The following is a 26494-nucleotide window of genomic DNA, read 5'->3' on the forward strand; positions in this document are numbered from 1 at the left end:
TTTACCAAAAGAAACAGAGATAAGAATACATAGTAGCACACCTGGAACAGCCCTGAAAACCCTGTCTGTCCCCTTTAACAGAAGAAACAGAGATAGGAATATATTGTACCAGGAATAACCCTGAAACCTGTCTGTCCCCTTGACCAGAAGAAATGGAGATAGGAATCCAAATTGTTACATGTAAATTACTCCACAACCACTTCTATGCACCAATACCACAGAGTCAATTTATAAATATATGCTCTTATACATTTGAGCAGAGGAGTTCAACAGGGAAAGACATCGCAGCTGCCGAAAGAATGTTGGGGGGGGGCAGACCAGTCAGGTAGCCGCCACATAAAACAAGAGAATGGAAAAGACATTTAAAATCAAGCCTCCTCAAACACTCATGTCTGCTTGGCTCTTGATAGCTTTACAGCCTAGCCAGAGAAAGGGGGGATTTGCAGTTGTACCCTGTAAACCTGTCCCTCACACTCACATTGGAAGATAAGGATATGGAAATAGCAATCATAAATTCATGAGCTTGACGTTTGAGAAGCTCAGTTACCTCATGAGCCTTTTTTATTCCATCGTGATAAAAAACCCTTTAAGGTCAATGTGTAATGAGGGGTTATTGATATTATACACAATACCTTTAAATATGTATTAATGCACTAGATGCTACCTTGAAAAAAAAGGCTAGAGTTTATCCCTTTATTATTATTTTTTACTGAATATTTTGAATGAAATATGAAAAGTGATTCAATCAGATTTTTTTGCTACCAATCTACACAAACTACTCAACATTCTAAAATCCCAAGAAAGAAAATGGAAGATATGGATTTTCCAGAGAATATATTGAAACTAAACGTGATACTGTCCATAATGGAGTTCCACAAGGTTACATTGTGGGTCATTTACTGTTCACTCTGTGAGCAGTGTAAATGACATCTTTGACTCTGTGAAAAACTGTAATTTCCATTGCTAAGCTGATGTATTGTATACTTGAGCCCATAATGAAGCATTTGCACTTCACAAAGTTTGATTTTCAACAACTACAAAATACATATATAGACCTTAGGCCGGTTCTAAATGCAAGTAAAACAAATTAAATGTTATTGTCAAGGTAAAAAAATAGACACTTTGATAATCAAACTATTACTACACTTGATAGTTCTGTCATAGACCGGGCACCTTCATGTAGATACCCTGTGATTTGGTCACACGATCATCTTTCGTTTAAAACATAAATTGCTGAGTTTGTGAATAAACTCCGGATCATATTTTTTGTAGGAAAAATCTTTTGTATGTCATTGCTTGACTACAGTAATGTGCTACAGTACATACACAAACGGCATCAGGAATATATGACAGGGGGAGCTAAAAGGGCTAGGTCAATGGTTGGGCGTGCTTTAGCCCTGTCTGGTCTCTGCCTGGCGCCACCAATGTCTATATATCCCTGCATCAGCGTTGGTACTGAAACCTCTTGATGCATTGTATCATGTAGCATTGAATTTTATTACTGGTGTAAACTTTCACACTCATCACTGTCTTTCATACCCTTCAGTTGACTGGGACTCGGTGACATCCAGAAGGACCAGACATTTTGAAAACAAGACTGTACTGCAGAAATGTACACGTTATCTTTCCCATTATCTCAAGAACAACACTGAAAACTGATACTTATCAAATGCACTCTCAAGACCAGCTAGTCCTTAATAAAAAAAATCCTCAAGCTCATTATATATGGTTGGGAACCAATTCATATTCAAATTTTATAGAGGATTGAGATTGGATCATTCAGAAACTCTAAACAGCCCCTTGTAAGACCTTTCTGTTGCATTTTTTTAAGGCATGCTTTTTCTCTAACTTTTTACCTATTTGCTTTGATCCAGATAACCTTCCTAGTTTATGCAGATGACAAACATTATGGCATGTATGACAAAATAAAAAGAGGAAACAATCCACTCAAAATTGTCTTTTCTGTTCAAAATACAGTTATTAGGCAACACTGTAAAACGACATGACAAAGACAATAACTATTTTATCTAAACAAACGTTATCCTTTTTGGCCTATTAGGCAGCAATATGTAAAGACTGCAAAAAAGGTGAGTAGACCGCCAGTAGGCACAGTATTGTCCTTATCTGCATCTGTCCATTGCTTTCACCTGGTTGGTCCGTGCATATGTTTTTTTCTAGGTCATTATGTGCCTTATCTTTATAAGATTTTTATTTCACTGTAATTGTTCAAATGGCATCATCATGTCAGCTCTTTGTGTCAGCTCTTGTCTTAAGTGTAATGTCCTTTTCAGTCCAGGTACTAAATTATTATATTCTGCTCTAGTCTCTCGGCATTGGATTTGCGTACTGTAGTAGCTGACACTGGTGTTGACTCCAAAGTCGATTGAAAGTAATGCAAATAAAAACCTGCTTGAATCCGTTCTCCCATTACATTACACTGGGGGTGTCTAGATAGGGCAAAAAGAAACGGGATGGACAGAGAGAGAGTGTTTATGGGTCAGCTGTCGGCGGTGATACAATGACACATCCTGAAGTTCTGTCTGGCCATAAAAGCGTCAATCAGTCTGTTGTTGGTCCGGAGTCTTTGTTAAGATCAAGGCGGTCATTTCGGTCCAGAGTCATCTGATTAGAGGCGGTAGTGTATGGTTGTTGCCCGGTTCTGTTTGACCCGCTTTTGTGTCACATTATTATGTCCCGTAATAGAGCCTGGAGCCTGTAATGGTTCTGACCCAGTTTCCATGTTGACGCCGAGGCTGACTCAGACCCATGTGGGATAACGTGGCACCCTCGGGTCAGAAACGAGGTCTAACATCAGATATCACATCCAAGCTATGAGGACACAGGGGTGACACACAGAAACAGAAAATGCTTTGCTCAGTGGGCATACTTTATCCAAACAAGTAATTATAGTAGTTATTAAAGGGTTCATCGGAAATATTTTCTTCTGTACAATTAGGATTAATACAAGCAGGAATTACTAGAAGACATCTGCGGTTATTGTTTTAAGCTCATATTTAGAATATTTTCTCTCCAAAACGATGTGCCTGAGCTTTTGCCAATTGAAACTTTCCTGGCCTGTCCGTCTGTCAGTTGGCATTGGCTTGTTGTCTCCTCATGCTCACTTTAGACCCCCGCGGTAGTTTCCCCCCACTGTCAACCACTCTGGACCAGCTAAAACAGGAGGACACAAGTCGTGTTATTGTTGAAATAATGTTTTTTAACCATCGGTCGACATTAGATGCGGCTGAAGCATCTAATGTTCGACAGAGGAATTAAAAGACGACGTGTATATTATGAAGCGACGCATTCACATTATGATGTAGTTAGTTGTCTTACTCAGTGAAGCAGGTAGCAGCCAGGTCTGTGCCAGAAAGAATGCAAAACAAATAATAAATATTGTATTACTTCACAAAGGAAAGAGTGGAGTGGATGTTTAGTTAAAATACTCTATACAGTATATTTTTCTTAGTTCAGTGGTAAATGCAACTTCCTCGTTCAACCGATTGACGACCATTACTTTTGTTTTCAGAGATTGGGTTTATCATTGACAGAGTAACATAACAGTAGGGGCGGAAGTAATTACAATTACTCCATTTACTGTAGTTTTTCTGTGTACTTTTTTTTATGTAACTTAACTTTTACTTCAGTAGGCTATATTTTGCATGTGTTTTACCTTGCAACTTTTTGGAAAAACATCCATTACAGAGTACAATCACTACAGCCTGCACGTGTTGGCAGTGGCACCATGGCAGTGGTTTGAAGGCTTTAGCAATTTGTGTATAGCTCCTTGCTGTGCACTCGAGGCTCAAACCAGCATTCCTCTGAACACAATCACAGCTGTCACTCGTAAAGCGACGCTACAGTCGCCCCACAACTACTTCAAGGTCACAGAGCGAGTGACGTCGCTGTCTAAAATACTGACAGCACAGAATAGTCACTTCACACGTTACATAGGCACTCACAGAAGTCATTTGTTTTGCATTTTGTGAAGGAAAAATATGTTTTGGATGGCATTGCAAACATCCACTGAGCTCTTTATAATGAAACATATTGTTTTTTTTGTGTTACATAAATGCAGTTCATACTTTACATTCATTTCCTCTCTTCCTTTTTCTCTTTATTGCATGCAAAAGACAAGGTCAAGCATTCAGGTAACCTTAGCAAAATTTGCTAATTATTTTAAAAGCGACTAAATTACTTTTACTTGAGTAGCTTTCTACACTCACCTAAAGGATTATTAGGAACACCTGTTCAATTTCTCATTAATGCAATTATCTAATCAACCAATCACATGGCAGTTGCTTCAATGCATTTAGGGGTGTGGTCCTGGTCAAGACAATCGCCTGAACTCCAAACTGAATGTCAGAATGGGAAAGTAATTTTGTGCGTGGCATGGTTGTTGGTGCCAGACGGGCCGGTCTGAGTATTTCACAATCTGCTCAGTTACTGGGATTTTCACGCACAACCATTTCTAGAGTTTACAAAGAATGGTGTGAAAAGGGAAAAACATCCAGTATGCGGCAGTCCTGTGGGCGAAAATGCCTTGTTGATGCTAGAGGTCAGAGGAGAATGATTCAAGCTGATAGAAGAGCAGCTTTGACTGAAATAACCACTCATTACAATCGAGGTATGCAGCAAAGCATTTGTGAAGCCACAACACGCACAACCTTGAGGCGGATGGGCTACAACAGCAGAAGACCCCACCGGGTACCACTCATCTCCACTACAAATAGGTAAAAGAGGCTACAATTTGCACGAGCTCACCAAAATTGGACAGTTGAAGACTGGAAGAATGTTGCCTGGTCTGATGAGTCTCGATTTCTGTTGAGACATTCAGATGGTAGAGTCAGAATTTGGTGTAAACAGAATGAGAACATGGATCCATCATGCCTTGTTACCACTGTGCAGGCTGGTGGTGGTGGTGTAATGGTGTGGGGGATGTTTTCTTGGCACACTTTAGGCCCCTTAGTGCCAATTGGGCATCGTTTAAATGCCATGGCCTACCTGAGCATTGTTTCTGACCATGTCCATCCCTTTATGACCACCATGTACCCATCCTCTGATGGCTACTTCCAGCAGGATAATGCACCATGTCACAAAGCTCGAATCATTTCAAATTGGTTTCTTGAACATGACAATGAGTTCACTGTACTGAAATGGCCCCCATAGTCACCAGATCTCAACCCAATAGAGCATCTTTGGGATGTGGTGGAACAGGAGCTTCGTGCCCTGGATGTGCATCCCACAAATCTCCATCAATTGCAAGATGCTATCCTATCAATATGGGCCAACATTTCTAAAGAATGCTTTCAGCTCCTTGTTGAATCAATGCCACATAGAATTAAGGCAGTTCTGAAGGCGAAAAGGGGTCAAACACAGTATTAGTATGGTGTTCCTAATAATCCTTTAGGTGAGTGTACAACAATAGTTTGACTTTTACTTGAGCACAACCGTAATGTTAATCGACCAGTAATTATTTGCCATGGCTCAGTCCTAGTGATTCATGGCAAATATAAGTGCTATCTACTTTCAAAGAACAACAATGGGACTGTGTCGATCTAATGCAATAGTCTCAATTATTTTCTCAACTCACATTTTCAGTTTGTAGATCAATAGACAAATGCAACTAAAACATCTTAAATCTCTCAGTCTCAGTAGCAGTAGAAGCTGAGACTTTTCTTGCAGCCCCAATTCTCCCAGCATCATCTCTCTGCTGACAGGGCCCCACAGAAGAGTTTGCAGGTTGGACACTGGGGCCTCTTTTCCTGGAACCAAGCTTCTTACTCCAGGGGTCCCTATTCACCCACAGACAGCTGTCTCCCAGCCAACGCAGACCCATCCACACATATTCCGTTAGGGCTTCATGGCAGTCCTCCAAGACCATTTCCCGCTCAGTCTCAGAGAGCACGCTGACCAGGTCAGTATTATTTTCCCTCCAGTACTGGCTGCTCCCAAATGTTTTTCTCTTTCACCACAATGGCTTTGGTTATTAGAACAAACCACATTGTGCCAGCCTTGTCCATTATGTGCACCACAGGACTCATGAAGAACATTGTCCGGTTGTCCACTGTACCAGCTAAAAAAGGATGCCCGTTCTCCTCCAGACCACTTCCAATCTGTAAAGACATGGCCCTCTCTGCAGGGACCAATCCAGAATTTATTTTTATTTCATTCTCGCAGTAGCCTTTTCAACTCTTCTCTCTTCACTCAAGCTTCATATAGAAGACAGGTCAGTGTAGTGATCTCTGCAGTACTGTTGGGCTTTGTGCCAGCTCTTCAAACCTGGTTCAAAAAGATGTCCTCTGCAGCAAAGACTACCATACAGAAAGCTACAATGAGGAGCTCCTTAAAGGTAAGGTTCTCCACAATTATTTAATAAAGGTTGTTAAGTTTCCACAATCGTCTTGTATATTTTACCGGATGAATCTTACCTACAGAACAGTGAGGCGCTGGTCAATCACAAACCAAGGAAGAAAATACTGCCAACATGCAAACTCACATGCAAATCAATCCGCACTCCAGTGATGGATGCACCTCATGCACCTTAACAAATGTACCTTGATTTGTTAAGCCAACATCTCCATCATCAGGGTGGTTGCCTGGCCATCTGTATGGGTGTCAACTTGAGTGTCCTGGCTTGCCTGCGCAGTCCAGCCACATTTCCATTATGGCCTTCTGATCATGCTCCTGTTTATTCCCAAATGAATATATCAGCACTCCACCATTACAGCTGATGCATGATCAGCTTTCTGGCATGAAAAGGTTGCCATGCATCTCTCTAGGGTAAATGAGGGTGTCCGTGTTTTTGAGTAGGTGTATTTGTGTGTCCGTCTGTATGTTCTGGACAGGTGCCTCACGAATAAATCAAATACTGTGATGAAGATCAGCGTAAAGGAACCGTTCATTTTGACATTTGGCCAGTCCTAACCTTTAAAAAATTTGATTTTATGGTTCAGGTTAGATTTCGTTTTAGCTAAAAAAAAAATATTGTATTTTGAATGGGATTACAGTCTTGGGCCCAAGATGTCCTTACATGTATTCTAAAATGTGCAATGTATATGTGTGAGAACAGGTTTAAATAGGTAAACAGGAACAAACATTTCTCAAAACTGGGATTAAATCCGAAAGAACAATACATTTTCCTTATAGTAGTTACTTACCATTGGAGTTAATTTTAGGATCAAGCTTTAAGGGATAGATTTTGGGTTACCGTTAGGCATTGAGTTAGGGTTAGCATTAGGGGATAGAGGAAATCGGTGATCATTTTTTCTGGTTTGCACAAGGATAGAAAAACCAACACGTGTGTGTGTGTGTGTGCTTGTTTCCCTTTCTTAGAAAACAATGTTCACTGTAATCAGGGTTAGATTTAGGTTATAAGTTATACTGTTGTTAGGGTTAGGTTTAGGTCAGGATTTATATTGTAGTTAGGATAGGTTTAGGTCAGGAGTTATACTATAGTTAGGGTTAGAATCAGGTATAAATGATAGGTCCTAAAAAGTAATAAGAACATTGTGGGCGTGTGTCTGCAATACTCAACTTCCCCTTCAGTAGATGACATCAGTGGGTTAATTATTTACTCATACAGTATTTACAGGCAAGATCCAGTATAACTATGAAGAGATACACTACAGAGTACAATCTATTTAGCATTATTTAGTGTGAAGAAATATTACTCAATTAATATAAATAATAAATAAATACTGGAACCATATAAAACTACAGACATCTGTGTTTTGAGATTCATGAGTCTATTCTTATTTCTTCTTTCCATATAAACGTTATGAATTTTATAGGTTGTTTTAAATTCTATCCTTACTGAAGGGCATGTTTAAACTGTACAGTGCTATTGTAGGGGATGCCTAATTGGATCATTAGTGTCAGAGCCGAGGTCTGAGTTCTGACTGAGAGACTTCTCTGCCCTACTGGAGGCCACTTTGACACCTCTACTCCACAACTCTCTGCAGAGTGACAGGTAACCAGCTTGAAACCTCACCCTTCCCCAAACAGTGACACATGCACACACACACACACACACAAACACACACGCACAAGCAGAGGAGAAAAGTAACAAAGTAAAACTGCTTTAAAGTTAATAATTTTTTAAGGTAACGGAAAGCTAAATTACTATATTTTTTTACAACTTTTACTCACATGTTCTCTAACACCAAAAAAGTGCCACTCAACAGAAAAGGATGACTCATGTAATTGATGCCTGTCTTGGAGTGTTTCCCAGGCAATCCGTGAAATGAAATAGAAAATTCTGATGAGTTATCAAATGAAAGGCAGTGAGGTTGCAAAGGACACTACGGATTTACCTAATAAGTAAATGATATGTAAAATCATTCATTGCGGATAATGATTGGTTCCATCTTATGGAAATAAATGTCCCAAAGTGATGAAATAAAGCACAAAGCATTAGGAAATGGGACTGTTTGGCTGAGTCAGTGGAGACAGATGAGCAAGTGGAGCAATCTTAAAATAAGCTAAAATAAGATGGTGCTGACCTGATACCCGATAAGCGGATGAAGATGAGATGAGAGATGAGATGAAGATGGTGCTGTCCGGTTTGCGTAATTTACGGAATTTCTAATTATTTACAGTACTGTGCAAAAGGTTTAGGCCATCTGAGAAAACTATTTAAAGCCATTTATTTGAGCAGTACGTGTTTGTATCAATGTAACATTGAAGTAAAGACAAAGAACAATTAATACAATTGCAAAAGCAATCAAAACAATTAGCTTTGGAATTCAGTTTAGAATTTCTTGTAAGACTGTTTAAGCATGTGCCTTGTTGCCAGATGACAGCCTGACGCTGAGCAAGCATTTCGCTAGATGTCCTTCTGTCCCCTAAGGAAGAAACCCTTAAGTACTGTTCTTCAGATACAAACAGCTTTTTTGGTCTTCAACTGCGTTTTCTATCTTCAGCTTAACTAATATTTTATGACATTTCTTCTAGCAATTTAACAAGATATCAAATACTTTTTAGACAATACAAGGAATGTTTTGTTACTTTTTGTTGTATTTGTATTTATCATGAAAGTGTATTTACAACTATATAAACACTGACTGCTTGGATAAAAAGCTTTTCACATTTTTCACAGATGCCTAAGGCTGTATATTATTCTCCATTGATACATAAGAACCCAAGCAATATTTACCTGCGTGATTCTCACTTTTAACATGAGCCACAACTACACACATGCATGCACATTCACGTACAAACACCTGTGTTTGTCACATGACTCTGAGTCATATCCTTTTCCATCACCAACACCATCATCAAACATCACATTATAACTGGTGGAAATCAGGTTTCAATACCACCACGGACATTGCTTGTAGTTCAGTCTAAGATGTTAGCACACTAGCAGCAACTCAACTAGTTTTTGTTTTAGTTCAGTCGAGTTGAGAAGGAATCATTGTTCCCAACAGCCAAAACTAAAAGAAATTGAACATTGAAAACACTTGAAATACAAACGATGAATTATTACTCAACAGAATCTCAGTTTATGTAGGAAGTTATGGCCACCTCATTTCCAAATGTAATTGGTCGACAAATTGCATTACTTGCTACATACAGATGGGTGAAAAATGTAAGGAAAAAACAGAATAAATGAGAGGATCATAACAAATGCCGATGTTTCCCTACAGGTATACTGTGCGATACAATTATGCAATTAATATCCTACCATGGTTTGTGGCAAATATGAAAATGCTGAGTAGGCCAGTTGACCTCAATTTTGGAGGAGGAAAGAGGAAGGATGTGAGTGACTTTGAAACAGGGGTCAATGCTGAGTCTCTTCTAAGAAGACAATCCCCCATCCACAGGGCCCTCAATGATTTGATGAACATGAAAATGATGTGAATCATACGCTATGGCCTTCACAGTCATCAGGTCTCAACCCAATTCAACACCAATGGGAGATTTGCTACCATAGCGTGTTAGATGGCGGTCACCAACACCATCATCAAAACATCAAATAAGTGAATATCTTTAGGAAGAATGGTGTTTGATCCCTCAGGCAGACTTCCACAGACTCATAGAATTTGTTACGATCAGTGTTGTGGCTAGCGATTCTGCTAACGATTCCCTTTTAACTCAAGAACAATTAGTTGAGTATTCTCAGCTACTGTCCCTCCTTTCAAAATATGATAATAATATATTAAGTTAAAATTGCATTTTGTATAAAAGTAATCTCAAAGCCATTGCATTTGCAAAGAAAATATAATATTACGCTATGTTGGTTGTAGGCAGATTAATATGCATGTGCAATAATTTATTCAGAATGACAAAGGCATACTTGCTGTGAGACAAGGAGCATTCTTTAAAGCAAGTTAGACAACAAAAGAGTGTAGAAAAAGAAACTGAGAATTTACCTGATAAATTACATGTAAAATGACTTGGAAGATTCTGTTTTGTTCCATCATATGGAAATAAATACCCCAAATCAATGAAGCATCAACAAAAAAGGATGGTATGAATAAATGGGGACAGGAGTAAATCAAACTATGGATTTAACTACAAAATCAACATTTGTTTGATATTTTTTCGTTTTACCTCAAAATATATCTTCAGGAATCCAAACCCTAGTCACTTGTATGTCTGGCTCAACCTAAAATACATACAAAACAAAATCCTCAAATCCATGCTGCATATCAATATGTATTTTGCAATGCCACATTTGGGTAAAAGTACATAAAATTATTGGTCTCATATGTTAAAAGAGCAACTCCAACTCATGTCTTCAATTAAGATACCCCAGCGACACCTACCGGCAAAAAGCAGTAACAAACGTCTCTACGCCCTAAAGGTACTTCTTACTTTTCAAGTATACGCACCCTCTGTGTGGATATCATATGTAACCCCTTCACGCAAAAACATTACAATTAATATTATATTATTAAACACGATTGCACTAATTATACTCCGGGAATTAATTCAATAAAGATTCTGTGGTTTCGGCTTATGAGGAATTCCTTGAAGAGCATACAATAATTGGCGTTAAATAATGTCCTTTTTGTCGGCTTTCAGATGAGGGGTCTTTAACGATAAATAGGAACAAATGAAATTTGAATGCAGTTTTAGAGATGCAGCCTACATGTCCATTATTATTTGCCCATTTTCAATCATTCTTCATGTGGTTTCACGTGGACATGGCTTTTTGAATAAGAGTGCCATAGTTGAACATGAACTCTTCCTCCAGTTTTCATGTGTGGGTTCCCATCTAAATAGCCATGCAAACACATTATTTAATTGTAAGTAATAACCACCTCAACCCATCTTCAAGCTCCACAGATCTTGCATGCCACTGGACGAAATGAGGACAACCAGCAGTCTGACTCTGACCCACTGTCACAAACAGTGGTGTAGTGCAGTGTTGCATGGACAAGGAACCAGGTGCAGGCAGGGGTAGTCGGTGTGGATTCTTTAATTGATAAGAAAGAAACAAACACAGAGCACAAAACACACAAAGTAAAGGGCTGACTAACGCAGCAAAAAACGACAATATGAAATAACACAAGTACTTACAATAACGGCAACATACACAACATCCAAACATGACAAGCACAATGAGCCACAATGTGGGGAGCAGAGGGGAAACATACATACACATACAAATTAGCTAGATTGGGACCTGGTGTGGAAGATTGGAAACATGTGACAGTCCGGGATGTGTTTGTGAGAATAAGGGAACTTGTGAAACTATGGTACGGTGGCACTGCTGCTCACCGCACCATGACACCCACAGAGAAACTCATGCTTTTTGACCCAGAAAACCCCATGTTTGGCATTACAGGCTCAGGTTTCTGTTCCCACTTCCTGGCTGTACGTCTGGTGTCTCAAGAGTTGCTTATTTTCATCTTGGAAACATTGCAAAAATTTGAAACTTTCTATCAAAAACTGATGCAGAAAAATGTATCCATGCTTTTGTTACTTCTAGACTAGATTACCGCAATGCTCTTCTCTCTGGTTATCCAGACAAATTATTAAATAAACTTCAATTACTGCTGCACACAGCTGCAAGAATCCTAACTAGAACAAAAAAAATGTAAACACATTACTCCTGTCCTAGCGTCCTTACACTGGCTGCCTGTTAGGGTTAGGGCTGATTTTAAGGTTTTACTCTTAACCTATAAATCAATACATGGATTTGCTCCTACTTACCTTTCTGAAATGATCCAGCAATTGGGCTGTTACCTTTCTGAAATGAACCTCTGTTGCAATTGGGCTGTACTCAGCTGGCAATACTTGGCCCTCATTCAGGGGGGTTGCGGTTGGTGGGTATCCCTTTGGTTGATGCCTGGCAATGTGGGTGGATTAATTTCCTGCCTGTTGGGCCACAGTGTCGCCGGATCCCCCCCCATCTCAGTTCCAAGGTGTTACGCTGCTATATTATTGTGCTGGGGGATATGAGGAATGCACTTTTACTTATCTCAGTTTCCTCCAGTTTTAAATTTTAGGAGATGAGGTCCTGGTCCATACCTGCGGATTACCTGGTTTGGGGGGCCCATTGCTGTCCCTGTCCTTGTCCACCTGGTCATACTTCTGACCTAGTCTAAAATCAAATAGCCTCTGGATTTAGCCCAGAGAAATGTATTAATTATTCCAATTGGACTCTTAATATCTCACCCGGCACAGCCAGAAGAGGACTGGTCACTTCTCTGAGCCTGGGTACTCTCAAGGTTTCTTCCTAAAATTCGGCCTTCTTAGGGAGTTTTTCCTAGCCACTGAAATTCAACACTACTGTTGTTTGCTGCTTGGGGTTTAAGGCCGGGTGTCTCTGTAAAGCACTTTGTGACAACTGCTGTTGTAAAAAGGGCTTTATAAATACATTTGATTGATTGATTGGTGGCCTGTGGTTATGGGGTGGTGGTAGTCAGCCTTAACCCAAGGAATATAGCGACCAAACATTACAGAATGAGTCTGACCCTGGGCAGGGCTTCGCAGTAATGGCTGCTTGATGCAGCATACAGATTGGTGAGTGGCTGGATCTGTGCAGTGTCTATCCCATTGAGGTGTTACCATGGTTGCTGGCATAGTCAGCAGCAGTATACAGAAGCTGTATTTAGAACTCCAGTGAGTGTGAGCACGATGTGACATTGCAGCTTAAGCTTAATTGACAGACTCCAATGCCCCAATTGGCTGCTTCCAGGGGGCAGGATGCTTCTCACACACCCTTCCCGCAGAGCTGTTAAAAAGCTTGGGAGAGGGCTGTTTCCGTTCATTCATTTTCCTCCTACAGTTCTTATTTTATTCTAGTGGTTCAATGTTTTTATCTGCACAAGAAAATCCTGGTTTTCCAGGTACCAATTTTTTATGCCATCCCAGATCAAGGCAGGTGATGAAGCACTCCAGGGAGGAGCATCAGGCAGGAAGGTTCGATCTTTATCAACCCTCTTGCGTCCCAGGACTTCGCCTTTTCTGTCTTTCATTAGCATACATTTTCTGCATGCCACCTAGATACCTGCCAGCACTGAGCCTGACCTGTATAATTCAGACAGGTCAGGTCTTCCTGGCACTGCCTTGCCTGGCAAAATATCAGTGTGTCATTTCAGCCATTGAACGGTACTTAGTGGAAGTGAGAAGGAGGCTTTCACAATCTTTTTGTATAGTTTTAATCACATTTATTTGAATGAAACATGTCCTAAACTAAAACTATTTAGCACAGAGGCAACTCTTTAAAGCAAAACAGCGCATTTTAGCAAAGAAAGGTACACATACAGAGGCACACCAAAGTTCCTAAAACACAGATGTGATGAGAAAATAAAATACTTCCAAGTTTTATTTCCCCTTGGCAATAACCTGGCATCTTCCAAACATTTTTCCATGTCTGACCAGAATCCCTTTTCCAGTGATGAAGAGGGGGACCAAAGACAATAAACTAAATCTTATCACCAGGCAGTTTTGGGATTGGCTTTAAAGACCTCATAATCATCCCTCCTGAAGAAGGCCAATTCTGTTTCATTGGCTGCAAAAAAATAAGGCATAGAAAACAATGACCACCAATATGTTTACTTAAAAGCATCAAGCAAGTTTGAAGCATAATTCTCAACAGCCCTTATGTGACATACAGCAAATCTGGAAAGAGAAGGTAATGTCTATACCAACCAATGCCTGCAGCTCTAAGAGTCAGTCCATCTTGCAGGATGAGAGTGTCATCGTCATCCAAACTCATCACTAACTCGTTTGTCTGAAAACAGGTAATTTATATAATGAGGGCATGCCTTTTCATCACTGGCTGCCTTTAGAACCGTGATTTAGGCCAAGCAATGGGCAGAGTTCACCTTATTTTCCACAACTCATAGAAAAATGATCAGAACCAGCAGGAAATAGTCAGTATACCTTTGCTCCATGTGCCTGGTGGATGATCTTCATTGTGTCTTTGAAAGACAGGTCATGTAGAAGGTGAAATTACAACAAGTCAATGTTTTGCTTTTATCACTAATAAATGCCAATATGTCCCACGATATTTAGTGCAAGATCATTAAATTAAGAGTTTCTGCTAATCGTCTCCAAATGTAATCAACTCCAGCCTCGCCATCAACAAGTGTCTATGTGCTAGTGTAGCCCTTAATCTGACTCCATTAACCTACCCACTAGGTAATGCAACAGCTTTTCTTTGACTACGGGCAAGAGCTAGTAGACATGACATAGGTTGGCGCCACTACGGACAAGCAGCCGTAACATACCATAGCCAAATTTCTTGAATGGAGGTGGAAGACCCCCCCTTGTGGCGACGTCTAGAAAAGAAAAGACAAACAGTATAATGTGTCCCCGCCAAAGACTATAACAACCATGACAATTAAGTATTACTAAGAACCAATGACAAGCATTTAAAGAAAAGGAATGACTTCTGTTTAGCAGTCTACACCTGTCAATCAACTGAACATCAATTTAACGTAAAATAATGCACGCTATTAGCCTATGAAAGATGCAATCAATTTTGAAGGGGCACTGACTAGAATCCTGCCTACAGCGTTTACAAGACCGGATTTTAAACATGGACAACTTGTCGTCTCCTTCCCTTTTATTACTAGATGATAACGAAATAGTTGCTTTGAGGTGTCCAGTCCTAATCCATGTAAACTGCATAAATGTGCTATTTATGGAAATTATGAAATGGTTTTAGTGTACTATTTTACAATTGAACCCTGGCATACATCAACAGCATGATATTGTAGAGGCTGCAATAATAACATGGACAAGTGAATTTGCAGTGTCTAATGTGTTCAACAAAATCCTACTTGCCATTTTTTACAAACTGGATAAATTCCTGTACTGTTTGATCCAAGTTGACGCCACTAAATACAACTGGCTTGAAGTTTCTATGTTCAAAAGACCTTACCAATCGAACAGTAAGAACAGCTTCGCTAGACATTGCTAGTTCGTTTACTTCTAACTAATTTTCTATTTCCTAAGCCTCCTGGTTATAAACACGCTCGTACTAGTTTAGAGGAAGCCGATTTTTACTTTTAGAAATAATTATTACAAGCCTGCTAGTTCATATCGTTTCTAAATGAATATTTAGCAAGTCATTTTAAAAACGAACAATACAAGCGTAGATCCCCGTAGATTCAGACACTTTCCGGGTTTACGTTACTTCCGCAAGACAAAAGCAAACGATTTTGTACAGAGGTTTTCTACTCAGACTCGATGTGTCGATGAAATTGTATATGATTTCACACAATCTGTAATTTTATAACTAACGTAAGTTATATATGATTGTAATATATGCAATAACTATTGTAATATGTTCAATTTCATCCAGTCAACTGGATCTTACTTTCAGAACAGGTTGGTCCTCTAATGATGTCATCAGGAGGGATTTGCCAGTTAATTATATCAAAATGATCTACTTCAACATGGTGATGGCGTAATGGTATTTTTTTATCCCTATATAATCCTACCCGAAAGGCAAAATCCAGGTAAATAACCCCAAATGACAATAAAGTTTAATCTAATCTAAAAAAAAGAAATTAAAAAAAGAAATATTTAGAGGCACTGGGGAGTGTATTTTAACCTGACAGCCACAATCTCTTGTCTGTCTTTTTTCCCATGCCTGTTATGAACAGGTTATGAGACATTTCTGCCAGTTTGTGCCAGCCATATAACACAGCACTGTCAAATGTATGTGACGATATATACAGAAACAATACAGGAAAATAGGGAAGGTATGAAGAGTGGTTTAGAGAGGATAGATACATATTTATTGCTGTGGCAGTTCACATTTTGTAGCACAATGCCGTGCCCCCTACCCTACATAGTGGTTCCCATAGAGAATGTTAGAGGTATCTAACGATCAAAGGCCGTTTAAGAATGGACACTTCGGTTGAAGGCATCTGCCAATTTAATGTAGTCAAGTGGGTGGAACTTTCAAAATCATCATTTCTAAACTAAGGATATTGGGGAAATGGGTTGTTTCATGGAAGCAACTGACTAGACTTTGATTCAGCAGCGCACTCCATAATCGTAAAGCGTCCTCTAACCTCCTCTGAGTGAGACCACTCGTCCACAATAAACTCAGGGCTATGATTGGTTACATTTACTCACCCGATAACCAAAGATGTTGCGTGGAGGGTTATTCAATGGGAGTGCTATACATTTTGCCGAGATAAACTCGTGTCATCGGGCAAAAGCGGGGAGGAATATCGTTCTTAAATAACCCAATAATCTACGCTCCTTGGTCGTGTTGAATAAAAGACAGCGTGTTGCATCATCCAGAAACACATATGCTACAATCTGTTTTCCATAAAATGTCTGTTTTTTGCAACAAATAAAATCATTAGGAAGGTACATATTGCGTTATTATCAAAAGCTATAACTTCGACACGTGAAAACATGGTATCCTACAAATCACTAAATGGGGTTGATCCTATTTGGCCCTTAGGCTAGAGCGGGGCAACCGGCTCAAGCCTGGAATGCTGATCGGTTTCAAAACGAATGTAATCAACTTTCACCCGGTGCTCAACACGCTTACAACAGGCACCCGGGCCAAATAAACGAATCTTCCTGATTGAATTTACCAATGGAATTGAAGGGGCGGTATTGCCTGGTGAAGTACACTCATAGGAGCGGTAGCGAAATTTGTGCTTTTCTTTTCCGTTATTTCAAGACAGTGCACTCTCTTTGTGATTGTAAGAAGGGCCTTCAGAAGGAATTTAGAATCATGTCTGAGGTTTGTGTCGAATTTATATTGTTTTGGATGTTATATTACAATACCTGTCATAACATGCATCTCTGTATTATTGATTTACAGTTCCCGGATGAAGTTCAGGTTCGCTAACATGTCGATTGGCTAACACTAGTAGTGTATTGTGTGGTTAGCTAGCTTTACCCATGAACCAAAGCATATTCTCTTATTTCGAACATGCTTTCAATTTTGCCTGTCGCATTATTGGGAGTTGGTACTTGACTCCTCTCCACTAACGTTAGTAATCTCCGCTGGTTGCTTGACGATTAGGTATCAAGCTTGAATTGCAATTTCGTTTAACGTTATTGCCTTTAATCACATTATTTACATTCCCATGTTGATGCTATCCCTAGATTGAACCAAACCTTTAGTTTCCCAACTCCGTTTAATAATCGGATTTCAGTCTAAAACCAGAGGATTGCCTTTGGTACAACTGTCACGTCAGACCGCTTGAAGGGTGCGGTACGGCTTTCAACCTAACCCGAGGCGTTGATTTTGTGTGTGTGGACTTTGCTCCCTAGGGTTATTTCACAGAACGGTAAAAAGCTTTTGTTCTTTGGGGTTTATTAGTGTACTGCTATAAAACATGCATTTTCGCTACCTAGTCTGCGGGAGGTAAAAGGCTGCATCATTTTGAATCAAAAAATATCCAGTAATTCTAACTACCAGAAAAAACACTCATACATATTCTGTGCATCTATATCTCTTAATTTTTTATTTTTTTTAAATCGTATACATTGGCTAAAGCCATTAGCGTATGGCTAACTAGCTTTTCTTATAGGCCAACCTGCCACAATTAGCCGCGATGCTGGCCGATCGTTACATCTGGCTTCCATATAAGCCAATTAAAATCATCTACACTGATGTGAAGGATTTACACTCTCTTTCTCACTAAGGCATTCTTACCACAGGGCAACCAGCATGCTCTGAACTGCACGTGTTGAAGGTGACTGTAGTCATCGCTTTAAATAAAGATAAATCATCCATTTTAAAAGGATTTGGGCCTATTTCTAAAACTCTTTAATAACAACTTCATTACTAATATGTAAATATTGTTGTGACTTTGGCGTGTTAGTGCTATACGATCTATATTTACAATGTGTGTGATACTCCATATAAATGGTATAGTGTATATCTTGAAGTAGACCTGGGTTCAATGGGTTCACAAGCTACCATACCCTATGGGTAGATTTAGCAATGAGCGAGGAGCTTTTGTGAGGTTGGGTGGGAGAAGTTGTACTACAGACACCTAAGTAGATGACGTGTATGGTACTTTACATTAAGATATCTAGATTGAGGTCAAAAATCAAATCTTTAGGTTAGAAAGAAAGAATGACTCTAGAACTTTGCCTTATATTGAATGTAGCCTGCGAAAGTTGGTCTGAAAGAGGTTAGAGATTTCAGACTTTCCAGTGTCTTTGAAAACCGCAGTGGGCTACTTTTTATTGACAGTTTAGGCCTAGATTTTGTACGGGTCTGTGATAAATCATGGCATAGGCTATGCTATAATTATATTATAGATTATAGAAAGGCTAATTAGGTTAAACTTTGTCTTTGAACAAGTACAGTACAATGAAATGCAGTTAGTATCTAACCAGAAATAATTATTCTCATCACAATTCCTTGTGAATGGGAATTAGGAATTTTAACTCAAGTTCTGTACGTTAGGTTTGTGAACTGTTTTTTTAGGTGGTTACTCATTCAGTATTCTATATATAATTTTCACAGGATAATGTTTTGAGACAGAAGCTGCAGAGCACGGTCAAACAATTAATTAATATGGTTTCTAAGCATTAAATGCTTAGGTTGCTTAAATTACAATTCAATTCAGCAGACTGCTGCTGCATGAAGACCCCAAGTCTTGCATCATGTGTTCAGGTACCAAACTTAAGTCTTGGGATTGGAGTTTGAGATTTGCTGGTGTGAAAGTTTAATATCTAATAAGAAAACAACAAGAATTTGTGTCAGGTTAAATTGTGTGTGTGAGATACAGCGTTTTCTATATTTGGTGTCTTCACTTTATAATAAGCACAGTTTTCACATCTTGAAATATTTGCATTATCATAAACAATGAAGAGTTGTAATGAACATTTGTTGAGATGTTGTCTTGCTAAAAAGCACAAGAGCTTGGCATGTGCATATTAGGAAACATCTGGCCAGGATTTGAATGTTTAACTATGTGTACAATGTTAAGACAGACAGCAAGTGTTCCCACAAAAATACCCAAATTACAAACAGGTAATGAAACTTTTCAATTCAATATAATGACTTGATTAAGTACATTTATAACTTATGCATGTGTTATGTACTCTTTTCTTTTAGCTTGTTATTGTTGAGACACAAGAAATACAGGTCCCTAGGGAGAACATTTAGCAGTTTCTGTAAATTCAGTAATTGTAACAACTAGAAATATTTTTCTGTTGAATAAATATTAAATGCATCAGATTTGATGAACTAAAATATCCATACAAGATTTTATACTGGACCCCTGGGCATTGCAAGTGTGCCATGTTTTCCCAATGGCTCCATGCTGGACTTTGTCAGACACCAAATGCACAAAAACGGTGTTACACACAATATGGCCTGAAAGAGATGTGTGCATTGTGTTTCAATATGTTTTGATTAGCGAATATTATACCAGTCAAAATATCAGTTCTGTGTGTGAGCTTGCTATGTGATGGAAGAGGATACATGTGATGGAAGAGGATACAATACATCAGTGGTATGCAGTGAGAGTGAAGTATCGGTAGGGTGTCTGAAAACATTTTCTGCTCAGCCAACCAATGCTTAAACCTAACATTGAGATTTTAGGGCTGGGGAATGGGTTTGTTGGGTCCCTTTTTGCAGATGATTGGCTCTGTTTGGACTCTGGCTGGGGTGATTGATATTAGAGTCTTCACTCCTGATTATATTCCAGGCAGCAACCAGGCATTCAGTTGTCAGAGAAAGTAATTGAAGCCGGCCTATAAGCAGGGCAAGATGCTGCCATGATTCCTAATTTCCTAGGCACACTAGTAAGTGAAACACAGCCTGTCTATAAAGTCCCATCTACCTCCTTGCATAGTTGGCAGAGTGACAAGGCCAGTGTGACTAGTGTGAGGAAGTGGGGTTCGGCTCACTCAGAGAGCCCATTGTACTGCCTGGGTACAACTTGGCAGCCCAGAGTTTCTTTTTATTTGGTTGAGTCCTCTTTCTCTCCAGAAGCTCTGGTTGTCTCACCAGTACCTCTTCATATGTTCTGCCACTCTGTCCTCACGAGTTGCTCATAGTATAATGTGAGCACGACTTGGTCGGCTGAGACAAACGGACCGACGTGAAAGTCTAGCATTTACTGTACGTTGCAATCTTGTTATTGGGTATCAATCTGTTCATTGTGCTGTTATCTTACTTAACCCAGAACTAAGGTCTTGCAACATTTGGTAAGCTGCGTGAATTTGCTGTTGCGTACACGTGCTCCAGATCTCCACGTAAGATTGTCCAGAAGCTTATCATTGAAGTCTGCCTCCGTCATCTCTGATTTCTTTGTGTTTTAGTTGTCTTTGACCCTAATATTCTGTTCTGTCCCACCCAGACAGACTTTGATAAGGCTGCCGAGGAGGTGAAGAACCTGAAGGCCAAGCCAGCAGATGCAGAAATGCTCAGGGTCTACGCTCTGTTCAAACAGGCCAAAGTGGGCGACATCAACACCGGTGAGCCAGTCAGCCACTATCCAAAGCTTTATGATGCCCCTCAATTCTAGATGCCTTGTATTAAGTGCTGTCTGTTGATGGAGTATCGTTCCCTTTGTTTCGGTAGCTCGCCCTGGGATGCTGGACTTCACTGGCAAAGCCAAGTGGGATGCCTGGGAGAAGGAAAAAGGTGTGTTTTCAGTAGCGCTTCCTCCTTCAGCCTGTACAGCAGGGGAGAGGAAGAGGTTACCTGGAGATGAAACTGACCATCTTGCCCTGTCCCCTGCTGTTTTTTGGGCTGCATTTCAGTGGGTTGCCAACATGCACAGTAGATCACTACGGGGATCCAGAGAGTTGGTCCTTTGTTGGGAATCAGCCACATATTTATCCACATAAGAGTTGCAACATGTTTGCCCAGCTCACTAATTCTGCTTTCAGTGTATCCACTTTTTCGACACACCCACTCCCTTGTACTTCTGTCGCCACGTGGTGTTATTGCTACCAGTAATCACAGCTCCAAGATGGGCATGTCAGTGCCTGATGTCAGTTCGTTGTCTACTGAGAAGACGTTCAGCTCAGTACATTTATACTCAAAGTGTACTGGTTCAGAAAAACACTTCTTGAACTGTTTCTCATTATGTTAACAACATGTGTTTTCCTTCTCTTATATGACATTCATAGGCAAGAGCCAAGAAGCTGCCAGGAAGGAGTACATTGACTTCGTAGAGGAGCTGAAAGGGAAGTACGGAATCTAAGAACTGACTGTGGTCCGCCCACAGCTCATCCCTATTCGATGCCATAAGCTCCAGGAAAATGCCCATTTCTGCAAGACCTGGGGCAAATACATATGTCAAATACTTTATAATACTAGAGGTGTATCTGGTTTATTATGCCGCGCAATTGGAGTTGGAGCACCTTTTAAATGTGGTTGGAACACTTTTTAGACTATTTAAACGGTTCTGTAGAACTAGCTAAATCAAGCACACCGCAAGTATTTTACATAGGTTTTTGACCCGGGTATGTTGGCTCCTGTGTAATGTGAACAATGTGAATGCCTAGCATGAAGTGCCTGTGGTCACACGGAGAATACTGGACCCTGGAAATGCCCCCACGGACAGAGATGTGCTGTCTTCCACCAGCAACCTCCTTGTGAATTTTTCAATTGGTTCTTAAGCTCCAGAATTTTATAAAATTTGAATAATTCTAAACATTTCTGTTGTCTTTCTTGCATATTTTTTTTTAGATGCAGTCTATTTTGTGTCTGACGTGCTGAAATGTGCCTTCACAAAATCAAATAAATGTTTTGTCTCATTCTTTAACATCAATTATACCAATCAGCCATAACATTATGACCACCTGCCTAATATTGTGTAGGGCCCACTTTTGCCCCCAAAACAGCCCTGACCTGTCTAGGCATGGACTCCACTAGACCTCTGAAGTTCTGCTGTGGTATCTGGCACCAAGACGTTTGCAGCAGATTTCTTAAGTCCTGTAAGTTGCGAGATGGGGCCTCCATGGATCTGACTTTTTTTGTCCAGCACATCTCACAGATGTTTGATTGGATTGAGATCAGTGGAATTTGCAGGCCAAGTCTGTGTATATGGCTGATCAGTGTAGATAGTATCAGTGAAATTCGTACTCAGTTATTGTCATGTTTATCACAACTGCTTACCTTTGCATACTATGAATACTGGGTAAATATAAACTCAGCAATTTAGAACTGAACTTTCTTGCATGGTGCATCAGCTACTTGCATGAAGTACACTGTACATCTTGTTTCGCGCTTATCAGTTTACCAGTATGAGTGGGCCACAGGAGGCATATTGAGCTTTGCACCACTAGAGTGCGTACATGCAGTAATCAGCTGGGCTTACATGTATACATTAGAAATCGTGAGCGTTTGTGATTCCACAATGGCTATTCATGCTGCCCCGAAAGTCTCGGTTGTGTGCACTCAGTCAAAGAAAATTCGAACTTCCTCTGTTTTCTGCTGGCGAAAGCAGTGTGTCCCGTGACTGGACTGCTGAAAAAAAGACATTGGTTTGGGCTGAATAACCAGGGGGAAGGGAAGTTTGAAGTGTTATAGGCTATTCCCGAAGGAGACGTTTTTTCGAAAGTTTTGTTAATAACACGCCTGAAATTAACCCCGTAAGAAAACTGTTTATTGATATTTGAAAACCGAGTTTTCAAATTATTTGCGTTAAGCGGATAAAGCTGCGGGAAACATACAATGACAGCTATTCAGATGAAGGTAAATATTTCTGTTTTTAATTATCTCAATGACTAGATTTGCTTGGCAATCACACAATATATGTTTCTAAATAAAAACTAGAAATATGTTTATCTAGATTCCTAATTATATATTTTTCTTCGGATTTATTTATTCGTCAGTATATGCACTCTTGTTGATAAGTGTCTAAATAACATATTTTAATCTGTCATCAGGCAATGTGTGCTGAGAAATCCCCTATTGGAACAGAACAAACTTTCATTTAAATTCTCTCATCCTATGAATTGTTAAATTTTTATGATTACTTTTTCTAATTAACTTAATATCACCTTAATAAATGCATTCCAACTCCCAGATATCCCACAATCCTGTACGGACCTCGGCTGCTCATGTTTCAGGATATCCCAAACCTCTCTACTTTGTATGAAGTCAGGCTTATTTGATTAAGAAATCAACAACTGTAAAACCAAAACATACAGCTCCGGAAAAAATTTAGACCACTGCACCTTTTTCTTTCCTTGCCAAAAAAGTTGGAAAGGAAAGTTTTGAGTGAGGAACAGAAGCGTTCAATTTGCAGTGGTCTCGTAATTTTAACCCTTCTGTTCCTCACTCAAAACCTTCCGTTTCGACTTTTTCGGATAGGAAAGAAAAGGGTGCCGTGGTCTCCGAATTTTTTCCGGAGCAGTTTATTAAAAAAAACTAATGAACCAACATATTTGTAAATCATATTTAGGGCAGGATATTAATGAGCTGATATAAGGGACTCATAACATTTTAAGATTAATTCGCTTATTTAATGCTCACGGTCTGAATTAATATGAATGAACGCATTCAAGATATTCTACACAGCTGGATCTGGTCCTAAGTGAAAGGTTCGTCTTAATCTGCTGTCTCAATCTCCGCGGTAGAGCTAAGTTATCAAGGTTAGAACATTCCGTGCTCCAGATTGTTTTACAGTAGTGTTAAAGGTTAACTCTCACCCCAGTTCAGCCTTTGTACCGCCATTACTGTTTTAAAAAAATGCATTGGGGTGAAGTGTTGTGCTTGAGGGAAGTTGTTCATGAATATAAAATCGTTTTGTTTTTTTTTTCCCTGGGTAGTAAGTGTTATTTCTTAATTGCTTATGCCTCAAAAGTATAGAAAATTGTTATTAGTCCCCACAAACCTAACTTTTATGACCAGGACAGTGACTGAAATGTACCTATTTTCCAGAACATTCCAGATATATTCAGTGGTAAGTAAACTTGAAGTAACCTCTAGAACAAATACTAGTATACTGAATAGTAAATACAGAGGCCTGAAGCCCTCCAGTTCAATTAAGTTCCAGCTGCCTAAGTGGATACATGTCATGAGTGTGGTTGGGAGGTCATAGGAGAAAATGGTGGCATTCCTGATGGGTCTCCAAGGCAGTTTTACCAAATTCCCTGCTACCTTTGCCTTTGGGACAGCAGGGACACCAAGGCGCACTACCACAGGTCGGAAAAGTGTCTTCGTCGGACCACAGATAAAGAAGATCCTGGAGTCCGATGAATTCCCCAAGAAGCTCACTAGTAAGGAGAAAGCAGCTTGGAACAGCTTTGTTGCAGTGGTTCTGGGCTTCCTCGGCAATCACAAGGCTGAAAACTATGTGGAGCTTGTTGAGACTCTGGTAAAGAACTACGGCACAATGTGTAATAGGATGTCCCTCAAAGTCCATATCCTTGATGCACATCTTGATAAATTCAAGAAGAACATGGGAGCATACTCGGAGGAGCAAGGCGAGAGCTTCCACCAGGATATATTGGACTTTGAACGCCGCTACCAAGGACATTATAACAAGAACATGATGATACATTTGGGGGCTGAATCATGAATGTGATTTACAGTATAATCGTGATATACCTACTCATTTTTGTAATACTTTAGAATAAATACATGTTCATTTGGATTCATATGTTGTTTTTTTCTGACTCTATGAGAACAAAAAGACACAAATTCGCCAGTTCTTTCATTGGAAATAGGTACATTTCAAAATATCACTGTCCTGTTCACAAAAGCAAAGCTTGTGGCGATTAATAGCCATTCTCTTTACTTTTTATGCATAAGAAATTACAAAATAACACTTACTACCCAGGAACAAAAATGTTGTTACATAGTGTATTATTCATTATTAAATGTTTTGAGTGCTACAGGGATTCCCAATAATTCTCACAAAAGGAGCAACAGCGCCACCTTCTTGCTGCCACCAGTACTCCTCCCTTCAGTTGACAATCGAGTACCTTCGCAATATGCCCCTCCTGTACTTCACAACTAGATTTCCTTTTTATTTTATTTTGATATTTGTCCTTTGTCCCTTTCCTAGTCACACCTATCTACTATACCTACACAACCTCTAACTGCCAAATCAATCCCCTTGCTTTAGTTGCCAGGAGGAGCCCATCGAGAGAGGAAGTCCCAGCCTCTCTTCCTGGAGGTGTTGATCCGCAGCCTAATCATTCTCTGCACGGCCTTGGCTATTGTCCTCTCCTCCATTGCCGTGTGCGACGGCTATTGGTTGCTAGCGGGCGGCCGGAGGATGTTTGGTCTGTGGAACTTCTGCACCTGGGAGGCTGCGGTGGAACCAGCAGCCCCCCCTAACTGCACCACCTACCGCAGTGAATCTGGAGTTCAGGGAGTGGCGTTGAGCCTGTGTCGCTCTGTTGTCTCTCTGGCAGTGGTGGGAGGCATCTTTGGCCTGGAGCTGCTAGTAATGTCGCAGGCGAGTGAAGGACAGGACTCACGCCGGCGGTGGAGCCTGGGGTCGGCCTTGCTGCTGGTGGCGGCAGCGTTGTCCGCGGCCGGCGTGGCGTTGTTCGCGGCCCTGCTGTGGCAGCACGCCTCTCCCCTGGGCTTCACACTCACCTTCTGGTGCCAGTTCACCGCGGCATTTTTGCTCTTTCTCAACGGCACCGCCGCGCGCCATGTCCATCACATGGCCCAAGCAGGCGGCGCCCCCGGGGGTTTAGGGGATGGGGGGGGGCAAGTATGGAAGTGCCAAGGGTGAAATATCCTGGCGCGTCCATTGCTCCAGCTGTGGCAGTACGTTCCTAACACACAGACATCCCAGGAACTGTGGTTGTTCTGTCGGAGACAGACTCTGGGTCATGTCCTTGGCTAAGGACTATTGAACACAGTAGACATTAGGACATCTGTGCCTTGGCAGGAATCACAGTGACTGAGATGTGTCTTGGGGAATGGATAAGCAGTATGTTCAGACCCTCTAGGCCTCATTCAAGCTGCCTGCTCCTATCCAGTCGTCTTCACTGTTCTGTAGAAACACAGATCTGGATTTTGCATATTCTCAAATGCTCTACAATGTTTTTCCTAACTTTTCCAAGTTGTAATAAAGCCCTTAATTTCCCTTTTTTCCTCTCAAGTTTCATCTTC

General features: G+C 40.3%; 3 protein-coding genes across 3 annotated transcripts; 2 read left to right on the top strand and 1 right to left on the bottom strand.

Annotated features, from left to right (window-relative positions):
• Nucleotides 1-13599: 13599 nt before the first annotated feature.
• Nucleotides 13600-15609, bottom strand: c16h2orf76 (chromosome 16 C2orf76 homolog). The gene is made up of 5 exons (XM_010880223.2): nt 15250-15609; nt 14691-14741; nt 14344-14381; nt 14110-14191; nt 13600-13969 (listed from the first exon to the last, which is right to left on the bottom strand). The coding sequence occupies exons 1-5, from the start codon at nt 15377-15379 to the stop codon at nt 13893-13895; spliced, it is 378 nt and encodes a 125-aa protein (XP_010878525.1). The 5' UTR covers nt 15380-15609; the 3' UTR covers nt 13600-13892.
• Nucleotides 15610-17042: 1433 nt separating this feature from the next.
• Nucleotides 17043-22069, top strand: dbi (diazepam binding inhibitor (GABA receptor modulator, acyl-CoA binding protein)). Its single transcript, XM_010880224.4, has 4 exons — nt 17043-17176; nt 20763-20880; nt 20987-21049; nt 21541-22069. Exons 1-4 carry the CDS (start codon nt 17168-17170, stop codon nt 21612-21614), a joined length of 264 nt encoding a protein of 87 aa, XP_010878526.1. The 5' UTR covers nt 17043-17167; the 3' UTR covers nt 21615-22069.
• Nucleotides 22070-22406: 337 nt separating this feature from the next.
• Nucleotides 22407-26472, top strand: tmem37 (transmembrane protein 37). The gene is made up of 2 exons (XM_010880225.5): nt 22407-23110; nt 25491-26472. Exons 1-2 carry the CDS (start codon nt 23090-23092, stop codon nt 26109-26111), a joined length of 642 nt encoding a protein of 213 aa, XP_010878527.1. The 5' UTR covers nt 22407-23089; the 3' UTR covers nt 26112-26472.
• The last annotated feature ends 22 nt before the right edge of the window (nt 26473-26494 follow it).

This window comes from Esox lucius, chromosome 16 (assembly GCF_011004845.1).
Source record: "Esox lucius isolate fEsoLuc1 chromosome 16, fEsoLuc1.pri, whole genome shotgun sequence".
Classification (NCBI taxonomy): Eukaryota; Metazoa; Chordata; class Actinopteri; order Esociformes; family Esocidae; genus Esox; species Esox lucius.